The sequence below is a fragment of the Scyliorhinus canicula genome, chromosome 3 (assembly GCF_902713615.1).
Source record: "Scyliorhinus canicula chromosome 3, sScyCan1.1, whole genome shotgun sequence".
In the NCBI taxonomy this organism is placed as follows: domain Eukaryota; kingdom Metazoa; phylum Chordata; class Chondrichthyes; order Carcharhiniformes; family Scyliorhinidae; genus Scyliorhinus; species Scyliorhinus canicula.
The window spans coordinates 208,643,876-208,664,266 of record NC_052148.1 but is presented as its reverse complement, the minus strand read 5'-3'; the positions used below and the strand labels follow the sequence as shown (position 1 = coordinate 208,664,266).

General features: G+C 48.2%; 1 protein-coding gene across 5 annotated transcripts in view; it reads left to right on the top strand.

Moving 5' to 3' along the window:
* Nucleotides 1-323: 323 nt before the first annotated feature.
* Nucleotides 324-20,391, top strand: part of sorcs2 (sortilin-related VPS10 domain containing receptor 2) — an 840,628-nt gene continuing 820,560 nt past the window's right edge. For 2 of the 5 annotated variants that reach the window (XM_038792097.1, XM_038792096.1), the window contains exon 1: nucleotides 324-825. In XM_038792097.1, coding sequence (XP_038648025.1) covers nucleotides 472-825 — 354 coding nt within the window. In that variant the 5' untranslated portion in view covers nucleotides 324-471. The remainder of the gene's footprint in view (nucleotides 826-20,391) is intronic. The other 3 variants (XM_038792100.1, XM_038792098.1, XM_038792099.1) reach the window with 2 other exon arrangements.

Here is a 20,391-nt window from a genome sequence, read left to right as displayed (position 1 = left end):
TGTGAGGTAATGTGAAATTTCCAGACATATGTCCAACCGCTGTTGGCAACCCTAGTTGTTAGCCTTTTGTGTTCTATAAACATAAATCAATGGAAGGGAGGAGGATGACATGAGATCAGGGAAAATCGAGAGTGCGGTGTGAGAGGGACCTGAGGTTCGGACTGATTGGAGAGAGAAAAAACTAGATGGAGAAAAGAGTTGTGTTTCCTGAGTGACTGTGAGTTTGGAGACCTTGTCCTTACGTCCAGCAGATGGTGCTCTTGGCCGCCTGCCTGAGCCTGAGTGATTGAATGAGCAAAGGAGGGGAAAAAGCTCAGTGAGCTTTAACTGAGCTGCTGTTCCACCCTCTTTTTCTCTCTGTCTCTGTGTAGGTCTGTGTGCGTGAGACTGGAACTGTCTCAGGGTTTGGATCACACACACACGTATTAAATCCACTCTGGTTAGCAGCCGCTTTGCAAGGACCACGGCCACATGAACATGGCAGTCGTGGTGCACAAGGGCAGTGCCCTTTCCTCGGCTCCCCGGACACGGAGCTCGCTTTCCGGATACCTGTGGATTTGCATTTCCTTCGGGTTTTTCCTGCTCCCCGAGGTTCTGACCGGGATCTCAGTGCACTGGGAGCGGACCGCGGGCACCGGCATTGGGAGACAAGAACGCGGGTCCGGCGGGGCTCAGGGTGAGCGGGCCGGGCTGGCTGAAGGATTTCGGGTTAAGAGGTTGTATAGCCCGCAGCAGGAGCCGGCTCTGGTTAGCACCTCCTTCATCCTCAGAGGAGACGCTTCCCACAACCAGGCGATGGTGCACTGGACAGGAGAGAACAGCAGCGTAAGTCAGCGCCGGAGCTAATGCTCGGCACTTTTCAAAGCCATGTGGAAACATTGTCTTCATGTCTGTTGTAAAAATGTATCGTGGACACAAGGTCATCACGGCTCGATATCGATTGACATGCTCCCCTTATTGTTGTGGGTTGGGTTTGATACATTTGTAACTCTGGTGAAGATACATTTTGAACCAAATGTAACATTTGACTGGGGACCCTGTGTAGCACGCATTGTAGCAGGCATGTGCTCAACATCTTGGCACTGCTGGAAACTTCACCTCAGTAATGTGTTTGTGTGTTAGTGAGGGGGAGCGGTTCTTCTGCTAGGTAAAGGAGAAACGTTTGGAATAACGATTTTCTTTTCTCCCTCTCTCGAGTATACGGAAGTATCTGGCCCAGTTGCATGAGGAAATCGCGCGCGCCACAGGACAGCTTTGCAGCCTTTCGCCCTTCCCGCTCTCTGCCGCTGAATACAATCCCATCAAGTCCCCATCCTCACTACGTGCTGGCCTGGGTTGGGGGGGGGGGGGGGGGGGGGGGCACTTGTTGTGCTGTCAGGGGCTCTAGCCTCAAGCCAGCAGCTGTTAACTCCGCTCCTCACTCTGGAATGGAGTTGAACGCTATCAGGCTCTTGCTACACGTGGGCACAGCGTGATATTTACATCTGGCACAGAGAGAGAGAGCACCCTTCCTTCACCCATCAGAGATGTTCGCTATTGTGCGCGCACTTTACTGATGGCGTACTGGATTGAAAACATATATTCAGTAACACTGGTGAGCAATTATAACCGAGAAGGACCGAAAGCAATCCAGTGCTACAATCTCCCACAATTTTTCCACTCTCTTGCCTAGAATGTGACCCTTCTGACTTCCAAGGGCAGTATCACATTGGCATCTCAGTTTCTTATCTGTGAAACATGCAGCCTATTTGCTCTATTGGGTGTGGGGGTGTGGTGTGTTTCACAGTTGGAACTGGTCCTAGCTGCTCTCCTCTCTCATCCACAAACACTAGCACTTTCAAATAGGTGCCACATGAGAGTGGAATCCCTGACTGATTTTTCTCTTCCCTAGCAGAGTAAAGCTGGGCCTATTATTAGTAGCGCACCCCGACAGACATCAGCTGACTCAGCACAAAACAGGAATCAGTCCTCGGACCTGTGTGCCTTTGTACGATGTGGTCTTCTGCCTTCAGTCTGCAATGGGGGAATACAGTGATGGTCAGGACTCCTTTGACTGTCCTACACTGCAGGGTAGATGATCCCAGACATTGTGTTCTGGACTACCAACAGTTGATCTTTCACTGCACTGGACTACCAACAGTTGATCTTTCACTGCACTGTTCTATACTGCAGCCACATCATAGTTTGCAGGTTATAGACGACATTGGCTAATTCAAGAATTGACTCATTTGCCTGTTGATGTTATTTGTTCCGCTAACTAATGGCCCTACTCCCCTCCGCAGGCACGTAGCCACCTGAAGCTGTTTGCACTTTCAGGCAGGAACCAGGTTACTTAACTGATATTCGATGTTCTGTTGGCCAGTCATAGGTAGTGCTCAACACTACCATTGTGGTCGCAGGCTTTACAACACTTGTCCTGACATCTGTGAATGCCAGGTGATGTGTAATTTTTGTAGAGGAAATTTCATAGCTTCAGAATTGGAGGCAATTTTGTTTAATTCATCATATAAACTCTACAGTGCAGAAGGAGGCCATTCGATCCATTAAGTCTGCCCCGACCCTCTGAAAGAGAACCCTACCTAGGCCCAATCCCCGCCCTATCCCCGTGACCCCATCTAACCGTTGGGGGCAATTTAGCTTGACCAATTTACCTGACCCGCACTCTAACCGTTCGACACTAAGGGGCAATTTAGCTTGGCCAATTCACTTAACCCGTACATCTTTGGACTGTGGGAGGAAACAAAAGCATCTGGAGGAAACCCACGCAGACACGGGGGTACATATAAACTCCTCACAATCACCCGAGGTTGGAACCGGACCTGGGTCCCTTGTGCTGTGAGACAACAGTGCTAACCACTGTGCCACCGTGCTGCCATATTTCAGCTTTTTTGGCCATTTGCCTAGAGAATGGATTTGGAAACGCTAATTGGTTTTAATGTTTGAGCAGGTCCATCATGACAAATCTTTTTTTTTAAAAAAGTCTCCCAAGATGAAATAATTTTTTAAAAATCTAGCAGCTAAATAATTAGCTTATGCAGGTAGTTGAAGAACATCTTGTCTATTATGTTGGGAAGTCCGTTACTCCCTGTTTTGACTGTGAGCAGAGATAAGAAGGTAGAGGCTGGGACATATGTTGGCGAAGAGACTTTGTGAAACAGGAAGGCTTTGAGGGCCATCAGGTTTGTTAAAGGAAAAGCTTTTGCTGAGGCAAAATGGTTAGAAATGCTGGTAGAGGGCAGCACGGTGGCCTAGTGGTTAGCACAACTGCCTCACGGCGCTGAGGTCCCAGGTTCGATCCCGGCTCTGGGTCACTGTCCGTGAGGAGTTTGCACATTCTCAGTGTCTGCGTGGGTTTCGCCCCCACAACCCAAAAATGTGCAGAGTAGGTGGATTGGCCACGCTAAATTGCCCTTTAATTGGAAAAAATAATTGGGTAATCTAAATTTTTTAAAAAAGAAATGCTGGTAGATGTTATTTTGTTATTTTCACAGTGCCAGGGACCCGGGTTCAATTCCGGCCTCTGGTGACTGTGTGGAGTTTGTACGTTCTCCCTGTGTCTCCGTGGTTTTTCTCTGGGTGCTCTGGTTTCCTCCCACAGTCTAAAGATGTGCAGGTTAGGTGGGTTGGCCATGTTGTGTCCAAAAGGTTAGGTGGGGTTACTGGGTTGCGGTGATAGGGCGGGTGAGCGGGCCTAGGTAGTGTGCTCTTTCCAAGGGCTGCTACAGACTCAATGGGCTGAATGGCCTCCTTCTGCATTGTAGAGATTCTATGCTCAAGTTAAGGCAATCAATCCACAAGTGAGAACTTGTTTGGCGTACACTTTATTTTTTATTAGATGGAGCTAAGTTGGATGAATTGCATTGTGATTCTGGTTCTAATATCTATTTGATATGTTGATATCTTTAATAAACCAGTTTAATGATTTGTTTCTGATCTCACCACACCAAATTTCTGCTCGATCCGCTCTTGGGGAGAATGGAAAAAATTATGGATGTGAAAACCTGGTTGTGATCTTGGGAATGGACGTGGACCTGAGAAACTATTTGCAGCAGACGTGTTTGTACTGTGCGTCATTTGTAAAAGTGCTTTGTTGAAAAAGCAAATTCCTGATTATGAGTCAGTATGCTGCTGGACTAAAAGCCCATGATTTCCTACCTGATGGGTGTTGATTTGAATTGCTCCATCCTTTAATTGTTGTCCCCTCTTGGGGCAGCATAGTGGCACAGTGGTTAGCACTGCTACCTCACCAGCGCCGAGGTCCCAGGTTCGATCCCGGCTCTGGGTCACTGTCCGTGTGGAATTTGTATATTCTCCCCGTGTTTGCGTGGGTTTCGCCCCCACAACCCAAAGATGTGCAGGGTTGGTAGATTGGCCAAGCTAAATTGTCCCTTAATTGTGAAAAATTGATTGGGTATTCGAAATTAATTTTAAAAAACTGTCGTCCCACCTCTTTGAGATGCTGACTCACACTGGAAAATTTCTCCAGTGCCTCAGCTAAATCGCTATTCTTCTTAAAGCCAAAATGCGAATGCCACAAGCTCTTCCATTGGAGGAAAGGGGCACAGCTGAGTCCCATTCACCCCTCAGCAGTATTCATTTGGGCAAGCACTTTGTAAAAGCTACTCACTGAAAGAAATCTGGAGTGAGACTGGTGTTTATTTTTGCCTCTCCTCAGCCTGGGTTGCTGAAGCAAATGTAAAATGCCTACCATTAACCTGTTTGATATTAGTTAACTCGATGCAAGCTGGAGATCAAACTTGAGGCTCTCTTGATCTTTATGGCTCAGTTGCAACATCAGATACAGCTTGCATTTACATACTGCCTTTAACATAATAAAATGCCTGAGTGCTTCAGAGGAGAGTTAGCAAACTAAGTTTGACTTTGATGCACATAAGGAGATATTAGAGCAAATTAGCAAACACTTATTCAAGGAGTTTACGGAAGATGGATTGTGGGAGTGTGGCCAGGTGTGCATTGGAATAGTCAAGTTTGGAAGTAGTAAGAGCACAGTTGAGGGTTTCAGCAGTGAATAAGCTGAGGCAGGTGTGGATCTGGACAAGGTTAGCAATGGCACTGAGAGGTGCTCATCATGAGGTCAGATATGACACCAAAGAAGCAAAGTCTGATTCAGCCTCAGTTTCCAGGACATGGGATGGAGTTGAAACGAGGGAGTTGAATTTGTGGCTGCGACCAAAGACTCTGGTTTCATTCTTCCAGCTATTCGCTGGAGGAAATTGCTGCCCTTGTCCAGTATTGAACATCTGATAAGCAGTCTGACAATATAGAGACAATGGAGGAGTTGAGACAGGCGATGGCAAGATAGAGCTGGGTGCCACTAACTCTGTTTTTGGATTATGCTGCTAAGGGTTAACATATCAATGAGGAATAGGGATTTAATTTCAGAAGGCACTGGATTGGATTGGATTGGTTTATTGTCACTTCTGCTAAGGTACAGTGAAAAGTATTGTTCTGCGTGCAGCTCAAACATATCATTCCGTATCTGAAAAGAAAACACATAATAGGGCAAACATAAAATACACAATGCAAATACTTAGACACAGGTATTAGGTGAAGCATACAGGAGTGTAGTACTACTCAGTAGAGACCAGATCAGTCTATCAGTCCATTAGAGAGTCAATTAAGAGTCTGGTAACAGCAGGGAAGAAACTGTTTTTGAATCTGCTAGTGTGTATTCTCAGACTTTTGTATCTCCTGCCCGATAGAAGAAGACTGAGTAAGCCAGGTGGGAGTGGTCTTTGATTATGCTGCCCGCTTTCCCAGGGCAGCAGGAGGTATAGACAGACTATGGATGGGAGGGGGGTTCATGAGATGGACTGGGCGGTGTTCTTGACTCTCTGTAGGTTTTTCTGGTCTTAGACCGAGCAGTTGTCATACCAGGCTATGATGCAACCAGATAGGATGTTTTCTATGGTGTACCTGTAAAAGTTGATTAGAGTCAATGTGGACATGCCAAATTTCCTTAGCTAACTGAGGCAGTATAGCCGCTGTTGGTCATAGCATCATCGTCAGTGGACCAGAACACCTTGTTGGTCATGCTCATATCTGGGAGGGCAGCATGGTGGTGCACTGGTTAGTGCTGCTGCCTCACGGCGCTGAGGTCCCAGGTTCGATCCCAGCTCTGGGTCACTACCCGTGTGGATTTTGCACATTCTCCCCGTGTTTGCGTGGGTTTCTCCCCAACAACACAAAGATGTGCAGGGTAGGTGAATTGGCCACGTTAAACTGCCCCTTAATTAGAAAAAATTAATTGGGTACTTAAAAAAAATGTTCACACCTGGGAAGTTGCAGCTATCAACCATCTCAACCTCGCCCTCTTTGATGCAGACAGGGGTTTTCATAGAATTTACAGTGCAGAAGGAGGCCATTCAGCCCATCGAGTCTGCACCAGCTCTTTGACCTCCCAAAAGAACACCCAACCTGGGCCCATTCCCCTGCCCTATCCCTGTAACACCTTAACCTAACCTACACATCTTTGGACACAAAGGAACAATTTGGCAAGGCCAATCCACTTAACCTGTACATCTTTAGACTGTGGAAGGAGTAATAATCTTATTCCTCAAGTAGGCTTACATTAACAGTGCAATGAAGTTACTGTGAAAAGCTCCTAGTTGCCACATCCCAACGCCTGTTCGGGTTCACGGAGGGAGAATTCAGAAAGCCCAAATTACCTGACAGCACATCTTTTGGAACTTGTGGGAGGAAACCGGAGCACCCGGAGGAAACCCATGTAGACACAGGGAGAATGTGCAGAATCCCCACAGACAGTGACCCAAGCCAGGAATCAAACCTGGGACTCTGGAGCTGTGAAGCCATAGTGCTAACCATTATACTACTGTTCTGCCCAACTGGAGCACACAGAGGAAACCCATGCAGACACGGGGAGATGGTGCAAAACCCCACACAGACAGGAATTGAACACAGGTCCCTGGCACTGTGAGGCAGGAGTGCTAACAAGTGTATTGAGAGGTTGAAAAAACATTCTAAATGTTTTTTCTGGCTAGGGTTAGATAGACAAGAATGGAGAGGGCAGAATTCCCCGTAGTTTCAAGGAATGGAAGATTCAAGAATTGTCTTCTTGAGGCAGGGATAATGATGATTGATTTGATAGAGAGGAAGCCAGTTCTTCTGCAGAGAAAACATTATAAGTATTTGTTAGCATGAGATCCAGGAATGAATGTTGGATAGTCAGATGCTCAGTGGAAATAAGGTCAACGGAGCAGAATGAGCTCGGCATGGGGCAAGATGGGAGAGAAACTAGTAATTGATGTAGGCCTGTATTTTTCAGTGTCGCCTGCAGTGAGAATTTTCCAGTACCGCTGGAAGTCAATGGACTTTTGGCTGGACCCCAAATGTTATGGGATCTGCTGCAGGTGGGAGCAGAAAATCATGGCTATGAATTCTGTGCTTTGAGGGGTAACTGAGAAGATGTTTGGCCTTTGGGCTAGTGGAGGAGATGGATGAGGCAGAGTGGCTGATTGGACGGTCTCAGTCTTATTGATGAAGAGATAAGTGATTCCCTCGCAATTATGGAAGTGTGGGTGGAGGAGCCGAGGGGGTTTAAGATGACAGTTTACAGTAGAAACAAGAAACTGGAGTAATTTGGCATTTAAAAAAATATAATAACCTTTGTCACAAGTAGGCTTACATTAACACTGCAATGAAGTTACTGTGAAAAGCCCCTAGTCGCCACATTCCGGCGCCTGTTCGGGTACACTGAGGGAGAATTCAGAATGTCCAAATTACCTAACAGCACATCTTTCAGGACTACTGGGTGGAAACCAGAGCACCCGGAGAAAACCCACACAGCCACGGGGAAACGTCAGTGACCCAGCAGGGAATTGAACCTGGGACCCTGGCACTGTGAAGCCACAGTGCTAACCACTGTGCTGCCCCATTCCAGGAGGATGCTAGAAAGTGAACAATGTTGATAGACAAAATAGTACATTATGTTGTCCAGCCAGATTTGGCAGTCAATGACTAAAGTCACATGTCTTTACAAGTCTGCGTCTCTTGGGCTTAACCGAGCAGAGGGCCGCACCAATTAATAGGTTTAATCAGGACCAGGATATCAAGAGTAGAGGTGAAGGTGCAAATGAGCAGATCAGTAGCTGCAGAAATGCAGCGTTGACTGGAGGGCCATACGCTTGGCAGTTGGCATTTTGAAAGCACTGTTGAATTGGAAGAGAGCATTTTCCACAGTGGTCAGAGAAGGAAGTAGGGTTGGGAGGAGAAGGTGGGCGTGGGTTGGAGAGCGATACAAGGAAGTGATCAGAGATGACCGTACCTGTGATTGATACCAGTGCACGCTGAATGATAGAGTTAATGTGATCTTAACAGGCTAACCAGAGATGTCATTGGTGTTGGTACCTTGTTAAAGAACACAAATCTAGCAAAATTCTATTGGTTTCCCATAGTAACTCCAGCAATATCTATAGAACCCCCAATGAATTGCAGACTCGAACATTTTATCAGGATCCAGTTTTCCATCTCTTGCCAGCAACAATACAGCGAAGGTATGATCTTCTGACATCTTGCTATTGGCATTGAGCCTTGCCTAACAAAAATGAATACTAGAAATTCAATAACATAATGTGCATAATTTCCAGTTATTTAATATACATTCATTTTAAAAAGTGACTGGACTATGCCAGTTCACAATAACTCACACCTGTCTCCTTTGCCTGTGCTACTATTTATCATTTTAATAGCAAATACATTTCTGATTTAAAAACGGAACAGCTGAGCACATGCTGCCCCATACTGCGCCTTCAGGTCTTGCTATAGGTCATATTTTCGTCATATAAATGTGTGCGCACCTGTCTTTCACTTTCCCTCTCACCTGCCAGTCCACCCTTCCCTCACTCCTCCTTTATCATATTCTTTTGAACTATAATTAATATATATCGCTTCAGTTCCTAGCTGACACCACTACAGCATTATTTTGCTGCATGCCAAATGTACACCATCTGCCTTGCATAGAATGACAACTAGTGGAGGCATAAACATTAACTCGATTGCTTTTGCTTGTTTGACATCTCTAACTTGTTCCCATTTCCCTGATAGCGCTGTTTTTAAAAAACAATTAGAGTACCCAATCATTTTTTTTTCCAATTAAGAGGCAATTTAGCGCGGCAGTCCACCCACCCTGCACATCTTTGGGTTGTGGGAGTGAAACCCATGCAGGCACGGGAAGAATGTGCAAATTCCACAGTGACCCAGGGCCGGGATTGAACCCCGGGTCCTCAGCACCGTAGGCAGTAGTGCTAACCATGGCGCCGCCATGATAGCACTGTTTCAATGTTAGTCTTTATTTTTGGAGTAATTGAAAGCAGCAAAATTAAACATCCCTTTACCTAACCTATGTTTTTGATTATTTGAATTTATTCAGTGCTGTTGCAGACAGTGATTCAGAACAGAGACTGATTCATAGTGAATCCTTTCAAGTTTTGCTAAAATATGAAATGTTATGAATATTTTAGTGAATGTCGGGCAGGTAGATGCACTCTGTATGACCTCTGCTTGTGACAGCAGTGGGAGATAATCATTTCACTAATGTGGCTGATATCCTTTACAGGAGAGTAACTTCAGTTAGTATTTTGTGGAAAGAGGTTACTTTTTAGATAGTCAATTTGCATACATATCATGGATTTAATAAGCAAAGGCATAACGTGTAAATTTTAGTCAAGAAAATTATTAAACTATCATAATTTTTCTGCTAAACGCTTTCTGGCAGTATCATTTCATGTACTCTCCTTTGATTTCTGGCAATGCAAAATTTTAAAAGCTGCTTAATACGGACACAATGTAAATATGCCAGTTAGAGTAGTGATTATTCTTCATAGATGGGATTGGTATTTTGTACCTTACATAGCCAATTGTCCATAGTAATCAGATTTTCATTTAGCCTCTTTTGCCCTCCCTGTAGTTAATTTCCCTTACAAGTGTAAAATTCTTATTATGCTGCACATCCCATCAATTCATTTTTGACTTATGCAGAAGTGAAATCATTAAATGTGGGGTAGTCATTCACCTGATGTTGAGAGCTATAGTCTAACCAGTTTTTTTTTGTGAAGGTCACTATCAAAGTCTCACCATAAAGAATCATAGAATTTACAATGCAGAGGGAGGCCATTCGGCCCACCGGATCTGCACTGGTCTTTGGAAAGAGCACTCTACTTAAGCCCACTCCTTCACCTTATTCCCGTAACCCAGTAACCCCACCAAACCTTTTGGACATTAAGGGGCAATTTAACATGGCCAATCCCCCTAACCTGCACATCTTGTGACTGTGGGAGGAAACCAGTGGATTTGGAGGAAGCCCACGCAGACACGGGGGAAAGTGCAAACTCCAGTCACCCAAGACTGGAATTGAACCTGGGTCCTTGGAGCTGTGATGCAGCAGTGCTAACAACAGGGCGGCACGGTGGTGCAGTGGTTAACACTGCTGCCTCATGGTGCCAAGGACCCGGGTTCGAATCCTGGCCCTGGGTCACTGTAAGTGTGGAGTTTGCACATTCTCCCGTGTCTGCATGTGTCTCACCCCCACAACCCAAAGATGTGCAGAGTGGGGTGATTGGCCACGCTAAATTGCCCCTTAATTACATAGAACATAGAACAGTACAGCACAGAACAGGCCCTTCGGCCCTCGATGTTGTGCCGAGCCATGATCACCCTACTCAAACCCACGTATCCACCCTATACCCGTAACCGAACAACCCCCCCCCTTAACCTTACTTTTATTAGGACACTACGGGCAATTTAGCATGGCCAATCCACCTAACCCGCACATCTTTGGACTGTGGGAGGAAACCGGAGCACCCGGAGGAAACCCACGCACACAGGGGGAGGACGTGCAGACTCCACACAGACAGTGACCCAGCCGGGAATCGAACCTGGGACCCTGGAGCTGTGAAGCATTTATGCTAACCACCATGCTACCCTGCTGCCCCTAGGAAAAAAAAATTGGGAAAAAAAAATTAAAAGTCTCACCATAAAGCAGGTTCTGAAAACATTTATGTTTAAATTTGAAACATCTTTGCTTTGACTCTTTTTCCTGAATCCCAGCTTTTGTAACATCTGACAGCTGGAGGGCTGTTAAATGAAGTGAGTGAGTCAAATCAACCAACAGGTCTCGTAAGGACCACAAATGAGGCAGAAGATGGGTCACAAATAGCTGCAGAGCTGCAATTTGAGTACCAGTGATTCAGAGGGAATATTATAGGTTGCAGTAAGTTATGTCATAGAATCCCTACAGTGCAGAAGGAGGCCATTCGGCCCATCGAGCCTGCATCTTGGAAAGAACACCCTACCCAGACCCACGAACCCACCCTATCTCCATAACCCAGAAGCCCATTCCTAGCCTTTTGGAAACTAAGGGGCAATTTAGCACGGCCAGTCCACCTAACCTGCATATCTTTGGCTTGTGTGAGGAAACCCACAAAGGCACAGGGATAAAGTGAAAACTCCACACAGTCACCCAAGGCTGGAATTGATCCTGGGTCCCTGGTGCTGTGGGGCAGCAGTGCTAACCCTTGTGCCGTGCCACCGTGAATGAAGACACAACACTTTGTGAATAATACTTCCGATTTGGACCAGTGGTTGTGGATAGTAGTAAAACTCCTGTATTGACATAAATTTTTTAAAAATGAATGTTTTTACATAACACCTCTAACCTAGAGAAATGGCTTGGAACACTTCACACAAGTGCAAACAGACATAATTGGACTTCTTCTAAGAAGAGGTATTGGGAAGAATCACTAAATCTGAGTAGCTTGGTAGGTTTGAAAGAGGAAAAGAAAGTGGAGAGTTTAGGGATGGAATTCTAGAGTATAGAGCTGGGATGGCTGAAGACACAGCTGCTAACAGCGAGGCAAATGGAGCTAGGGGGAATGCACAAGAGGTCGGAGGCAGAGGAATGCAGTTTTCAGGAGATTGTCGGGCTGTGGGAGGTTAGCGAGAAAAGCAAGGTTAAGGCCATGAAAGAATTTAACAGAGGATGAGAATTTTAAATTTCGGGCACTGTAGAACTGAGAACAGGGGTGAGTGGAATTTGGTGTGGGGAAGTGAACCTGATCATCTTCCTTTTATTAAGCAGAGTTTCATGGAAAACATGAGCTCTTGAACCACAATGTTATTTTCCTTGGTTGATAAATGAGGTACGAGTTGCCAGAGAAACCTCACAGGACCTTTTGGTTGACACAAGCCCTGGGGCATTTTGTACAATGTAGCTATCACTGGTGTTGATGAATCTGAACTGTACAGATAGCATCATCGATTTGAAAGGCAGAAGAATTCAGTCTTTCAGTTGTTTGTTAATTTCAGTTGTTTGTTAATTTTTTTCCCCATTTATTTTCACCTCCACATGAGGTCCTTGCCCCTCGCAGAATGCATTGACAGTCAAATTGAAAATGGGCTGGTATTTTTTTTGGGACCCATGAATAACAATTGTTTGGAATTGGTTGATTATTAGTATACCACTCCACAACCCATCACAGCTCTTTTGCTGACAGTTCTTGTTGAATTTTGGAATATAAGTGGAGGTAGTTTTACTCGTAGGAACCTTGCCCAGCATCTGTGTGTATCAAAACCTTCCAGCTGTACATCAAAAACCTTCTTAATGCCTGGAGATTAAATGCTGAGTTCTACCATTGCAGTGGCATCGAGTGCCTATGCAATGACTGTCCTTGCTGTCACAACCTATCGCTTTAGCTCTGAAAAACAACTGTTTTTTTAAAAAAAACCTTTGGAAATGCTATACATTTCCATTTAGTATTAACCTATCGACGTGCCAATTATAGTTACAGATCATTAAATATTAATGTACGGTTACAGATTATTTTTATTAAAATGTTTATGAATTATTTGTCTGATTGAACTAAAAATAACAAAAATTGCTGCTGCCCCATTAAAGATTTGTATATGAAAAAAGGGCATTCTCATCCAATTCAAGGTGCTGCACGGGGCCCACATGACTGGGACGAGGACATCCCCCCCCATCCCCATCTCCCCCCCCCATCCCCCCCATCCCCCTCCCCCCCCCAAACCCCTCCCAATCCCCCCCAACCCCCCCATCCCCCCCCAATCCCCCCCAATCCCCCCCCATCCCCCCATCCCCCCCATCTCCCCCCCCCCAATCCCCCTCCCCCCCCCATCCCCCCCAATCCCCCCCAATCCCCCTCCCCCCCCCAATCCCCCCCATCCCCCCCATCTCCCCCCCCATCCCCCCATCTCCCCCCCCCATCCCCATCCCCCCCCAATCCCCCTCCCCCCCCAATCCCCCCCATCCCCCCCATCTCCCCCCCCATCCCCCCCAATCCCCCCCCCCCCCAATCTCCCCCCTCCCCCCCCATCCCCCCCCCCCCAATCCCCCCCCCTCCCCCCCCCCCCAATCCCCCCCCCCCCATCTCCTCCCCCCCCCCCCCCCCCCGGGTTGCTGCTGCTGCTGCTGACCCTTCCTGCTCCGGGCTACCAGGGAGGCAAAGGCCAGGACATCGGCCTCTTTCGCTTCCTGAACTCCCGGATCATCTGACACACCAAAGATTGCTATCTCTGAACTCATTGTTCATTTCATTGTTTGTCGTTATGTTTTATATTTTCTGTAAAAAATTCCAATAAAAATTATATTAAAAAAAAGAAAAAAGGGCATTGAATGAGTATAGGGCTGGTGGGACAGGACAGAGTGACTTGTATAATAAGAGGCAAACCATTCCACTCGCATGACGGGCAACCTGATGATTGGACGGTACCATATTCAGGAAACTTCATTTCTGTTCAGCTTCTTACAATACCCTTATCAATTCTGATTTCCTACTTAACTGGCCAAGTGGACATTTCTTTTTTTTAAAAAAATATTTTTTTTCTCCTTTTTCAGATGTTCTCCCAAATTTACACCCAACAATAAACAATAATCAGCAACGAATGCAATGTCAATCCCCACATCAATAACAAAGATCCTATCCTCCCACCAAACCCCCAAACATTAGCCCACATGTTTTAAAAAAAATTATTTTTATTCAAATTTTTATCAAAACATTATTTTTTACATAACGATTACGATTAACATTTAACATAAAATAAATGTTAACCATATATACAGAAAAAGGAACAATACTATGTAACAATCCCCCATCCCCCCCATCCTCCCCCCACCCCCCAATCCCCCCCCACCCACCCCCCATCCCCCCCCCATATCCCCCCAATCTCCCCCCCATCCCCCCCAAATCCCCCCCCAATCTCCCCCCCATCCCCCATCCCCCCCAATCCCCCCATCCCATCCTCCCCCCATCTCCTCCCCCCCCCGGGTTGCTGCTGCTGCTGACCCTTCCTGCTCCGGGCTACCAGGGAGGCAAAGGCCAGGACATCGGCCTCTTTCGCTTCCTGAACTCCCGGATCATCTGACACACCAAAGATTGCTATCTCTGAACTCGGCACCACCCGCGTGTCTAAGATCTTGGACATTGCCTTAGCAAATCCCTGCCAGAATCCCTTAAGAGCCAGGCAAGCCCAGAACATGTGGGCATGATCTGCAGGGCTTCCCGCACACCTCGCACACTTATCCTCAACCCCAAAGAGCTTGATCATCCAGGTTGCCATCATGTGTGCCTGGTGGACCACCTTTAACTGGATTAAGCTAAGCCTGGCACGTGATGAAGAGGAATTGACCCTGTTTAGGGTGTCCGCCCACAGACCCGCATCCAGCTCCCCACCTAGCTCCTCCTCCCATTTGCCCTTAGTCTCCTCTACTGGGGCTTCCTCCACCTCCTGAAGTTCCCGGTAGATGTCTGAAACCTTCCCCTCCCCTACCCAGGTGCCGGAGACCACCCTATCCTGTATCCTGCACGGGGGGTAGCAACGGAAATGTCACCCCCTGTTTTTTGAGGAAGGCATGCAGCTGAAGGTATCTGAAAGTGTTTCCAGGGAGCAAACTGAATTTCTCCTCAAGCGCTTTCAGAATGGGAAAGATCCCGTCCACGAACAGGTCCCCCATCCTTTTAATGCCTGCCCTATGCCAGCTTTGGAACCCTCCGTCAATCTTGCCGGATGAATCTGTGATTGTTGCGTATCGGGGTCCAAACTGAGGCTCCCTCCACCCCCCTGTGTCTTCTCCACTGACCCCAGATCTTTAATGCCGCCACCACCACCGGACTAGAGGAGTAGCGGGCCGGCGAGAATGGCAGAGGTGCCGTTACAAGTGCCCCTAGGCTGGTACCTTTACATGAGGCCGCCTCTAACCGCTCCCACGTCGACCCCTCCCCCAATACCCATTTCCTAATCATGGCTATGTTAGCCGCGCAAACGTTCGGCAGCGCCAACCCCTCCTCGACTGCGCTCTGGGTACAGTCTCTTTACTCGTGGGGTCTTATTTGTCCATTCGAATCCCGAGATGATCTTGTTTACCCGCTTAAAGAAGGATTTAGGGATGAAGATGGGAAGGCACTGGAAGACGAACAGGAATCTGGGGAGGACCGCTATCTTAATGGTCTGCACCCTCCCCACTAGCGATAGCGGGAGCATGTCGCACCTTTTGAAGTCCCCCTCCATCTGCTCTACCAGCCGAGATAGATTAAGTTTGTGGAGGGCATCCCACTTTCGAGCCACCTGTATCCCTAGGTACCGAAAGTTCTTCTCGACCATCTTAAGTGGAAGCTCTCCCAGCCTCTTTTCCTGCCACTTAGCTTGGATCACGAACATCTCGCTTTTCTTCTTGTTTAATTTGTACCCCGAGAAATTGCCAAAGTCCCTCAAAATCTGCATGACCTCCCCCATCCCCTCTATTGGGTCTGAGATGTACAAGAGCAGATCATCCGCATAGAGAGAGACCCGATGCTCCTTCCCTCCCCCGCCCCCTCCGAACCAACCCCTGCCAGTTCTTTGAAGCTCGCTATGAATTGAAATGAAAAATGAAAATCGCTTATTGTCACAAGTAGGCTTCAATGAAGTTACTGTGAAAAGCCCCTAGTCGCCACATTCCGGTGCCTGTCCGGGGAGGCTGGTACAGGAATCGAACCGTGCTGCTGGCCTGCTTGGTCTGCTTTAAAAGCCAGCGATTTAGCTCAGTGAGCTAAACCAGCCCCTATGGGACCTTGTGGAGATTAACTCCCCTCTGATAACTGCCTTCAGGGCCTCCCACACTATGGATGCCGCTATCTCCCCCGTATCATTAGTTTCCAAGTAATTTTTTATGTTCCTCCTTATCCACCCACAAACCTAGTCGTCTGCCAGCAGCCCCACATCTAGCCTCCATAGTGGGCGCTAACCTCTCTCCTCCCCAATACGCAAATCCACCCAATGCGGAGCATGGTCGGAGACTGCAATGGCTGAGTATTCTGTCCCCTCCACCCTAGGGATTAACGCCCTGCTCATCACAAAGAAATCTATATGGGAATAAACTTTGTGGATAAAGGAAAAGAAAGAGAACTCCTTCGCCCTAGCTGGGCGAATCTCCATGGGTCGACGCACCCCACCTGTTCCATGAGTCCCTTCAGTTCTTTAGCCGCCGCTGGTCCCTTTCCCGACCTGGGTTTTGACCGTTCCAATACAGGAACTATGACTGTGTTAAAGTCACCCCCCCCCCCATAATCAGATTGTACGAGTCTAAGTCCAGAATTTTACCCAGCGTGCGTCTCATAAATTCCACGTCGTCCCAGTTCGGGGTCTAAACTTTCACTAGCACCACCCGAGTCCCCTGCAGTTTCCCACTGACCATTATGTATCTGCCCCCTTTGTCAGCCACAATACTGCCTGCCTCAAAAGCCACCCGTTTGCTGACCAGGATTGATACTCCTCTGGTCTTTGAATCCAGCCCCGAATGAAACACCTGGCCCACACACCCTTTTGTCAATCTTGTTTGGTCCCCAAGTTTTAGGTGCGTCTCCTGTAGCATGGCTGCATCTGCCTTTAACCCCTTTAGGTGCGAGAACACGCAAGCCCTCTTGACCGGCCCATTCAGGCCCCGCACATTCCACGTGATCAGCCTGGATGGGGGGTTAACCCCCCCCCTCCCCGACTAACTAACTATCTCTCTTTTTCGGCCAGTCACGAGCCCCCATCTCCCACTTACTCGAGCCCTCCCATTGGGGCCCCTCTCGACTCTCCCTCTGTTCCCCCATGTTGGCACCTTTTCTGTCAGCAAAGCAGCATCCCATCTCCCCCCTCCGTCCCCCCAGAAGCCCCGTGATCCCAAACCCCCAAGTCAAGCACCAGCCTGACACTGGCTCTCCCCCCATTACGCTTCCGTGAGTCAGCTGACCCATGCTGACCCCGGCCGCTCCCGCCTCTGTCTCCGATTATTCAGATGTCTCATTTTTCTGGCCCCTCCCTGTGAAAAGCCCAACTTAACTGCTTTAATAGCCCCCAAAGAACATCCCCCCCCCCCCCCCCACTGAAACGAACAACAAATCCCGGGCGCATACCCACCCCACAAAAGAAATGGCTCCAGCTGCCAGAAGAGCAGCCCTACTTGTAGGGCCCCTCTCCTCCCTCTGTGGCCGAGCTCTACAAAAGGCAAAAACATGGCCAAAGAAACAGGGAACAAACAAAAATAAGAGGGAACAACATTACGTCGCTCCCTCCGGCTACCCGGCAATTAACATCCCCACCAGAGTAACGTCCCAATGTGGCTGTCCTTTAGGTCGAGTCCAACTTTTCTTGCTTAATAAAAGTCCACGCCTCGTCCGGTGTATCAAAGTAACGGTGGTGACCTTGATACGTGACCCATAGCCTCGCCGGATGCAACAGCCTGAACTTCACCCCTTTGCTGTGGAGGGCCGCCTTAGCACGGTCGAATCCAGCGTGCCTCTTGGCCAGCTCTGCTCCCAGGTCCTGGTAAATGCGGATTATGCTGTTCTCCCATCTGCTGCTCCGCTCCTTTTTAGCCTATCGCAGGACTCGTTCCTTATCTAAGAAGCAGTGGAACCATACCACTATGGCCCTCGGCGGTTCATTTGTTTTGGGCTTCCTTGCAAGGACTCTGTGCGCCCCATCCAGTTCCAGAGGCCGAGGAAATGCTCCTGACCCCATCTGGATCCCCAGCAACGTGGTCACGAATGTACTCGCTCCGACCCCTCCGCACCCTCAGGTAGGCCCTGAATGCGCAGGTTTTGCCTCCTGGAACTGTTTTCAAGATCTTCCAGCCTCTCCTGCCACCTCTTATGCAGGGCGTCTTGTGCCTCCACCCTGACGGCCAGGCCCAGTATCTCATCTTCATTATCCAAGACATTTTTCTCAATCTCCTTGAACGCCTTCTCCTGCATTTTCTGGGTCTCAACCATTTTCTCTATTGAGGCCTTCATTGAGGCTAGCATCTCCGTTTTCAGGTCAGCTAAGCAGCTTATGAGGAACTCCTGCTGCTCCCACGACCACTGGGCCCACGCTGCCTGATCTGAGCCGGCCGCCATTTTCTGTTCCCATGCCCGTTCCTGCTGCTTCTCAGTGGTCGATTGTTTAGCCGTCCTGCTCCTGGTTCCCTCCATAAACTGGTGTGGGGAGCCTTCTGGCGCCGTTTGCCTGCCGATTTACGTCAAAAAGGGGCCGGCAAAGCTCCTTAAAAGGGCCCGTTAGTCCGTGAATGGCGGGAGCTGCCGATAACGCGACCTACCCGTGCATGGCCACGACCGGAAGTCCATTAGCCCACATGTCAACATAAACAAATTACAAAAAGGAATCGGGAATCACCCATTGTCCTGTAGTACGCTGTATAGGTTGGAACCCCCTACGGAGCCGGAGGGAATGAGGCACCTCTTGGGGGGGCTGAATTTCCCAAATGTGGACGGGGAGCTGGTAGAAGGGCTGGGGGCCACAATCGGTTTGGAAGAGATAGTGGAGGGCTTGAAGGCCATGCAGGCGGGGAAAGCCCCAAGACGGACGGGTACCCAGTGGAGTTTTATAAAAAGATCTCTGGGATATTGGGGCCAGTGTTGATGAGGATGTTCAATGAGACAAGGGGAAAAGGGGTGCTGCCCCCGACGATGTTACAGGCCACGATTATTCTGATTTTGAAGCGGGACAAGAACCCGGAGCTGTGTGGGTCCTACAGGCCGATATCCCTGCTGAATGTGAACAGCAAACTGCTGGCCAAAATGTTGTCATCCAGGATTGAGGATTATGTTCCAGACGTTATTGGGGAGGACCAGAGAACCATGTCCACATGTTCTGGGCATGTCCGAAGCTTAAAGGATTTTGGCAGGGGTTTGCAGATATCATGTCCACAGTGTTAAAAACAACGGTGGCACCGAGTCCAGAGGTGGCGAGCTTCGGGTGTCTGAAGACCCCGGATTCCAGGAGGAGGAAGAGGCAGACGTTCTGGCCTTTGCTTCCCTGGTAGCCCGGAGACAGATACTATTAGCTTGGAGGGACTCAAAGCCCCCGAAGTCGGAGACCTGGCTATTGGACATGGCTAGCTTTCTCTGGTCTGGAGAAAATCAAGTTCGCTTTGAGAGGGTCAATGTTAGGGTTTGCCTGGAGATGGCAACCGTTAGTTGACTTTTTTGCGGAAAATTAATCGTCAGCTGAGGTGGAGGGGTTAGTTTAGATTAGAGTAGGGGGTTGATAAAGGTGGGACCTGTAAGGGAGGGAGACGGCTTTTGCAATATGCTTATAGTTTCATGTACATTAGTGTATTGTGTTGTTATAATACCAAAAAATACTTCAATAAAATGTTTATTAAAAAAAAGGAATCACCCATAGTCACCATTAACACATACAGTTCCCCCTCCCCCACCCTCCCAGCCCATTCCCCCTAATCCAATTCTCAAAAGTGCATAATGAATTACGCCCACAAATTGTTGAACCCCTCCATCCTTCCCCTCAGTTCAAATTTGATCTTTTCAAGCGTCACAAATTCCAGCAGGTCACCCCGCCACGCCAGAGAACAGGGTGGAGAGGTTGATCTCCACCCTAACAGGATCCGCCTTCAGGCATTCAATGAGGCGAAGGCTACAACATCTGCCTCCGCACCTGTTTCCAACCCCGGCTGGTCCGACACCCCGAATATGGCCTCCCGAGGGCCCGGGTTCAGTTTCACGTGCACCACTTTAGAGATTACCCTAAAAACCTCCTTCCAGTAATACTCCAGCTTTAGAAAGGACCAAAACTTATGAAGATGGTTGCCACCACCCTTCCCCGGCCGAGACACCACAAAATACTCACTCTTGTCGAGATTTAGTTTGTACCCCGAGAACCCGTGGGGCAGCATGGTAGCATTGTGGATAGCACAATTGCTTCACAGCTCCAGGGTCCCAGGTTCGATTCTGGCTTGGGTCACTGTCTGTGCGAAGTCTGCACATCCTCCCCGTGTGTGCGTGGGTTTTCTCCGGGTGCTCCGGTTTCCTCCCACAGTCCAAAGGTGTGCAGGTTAGGTGGATTGGCCATGAT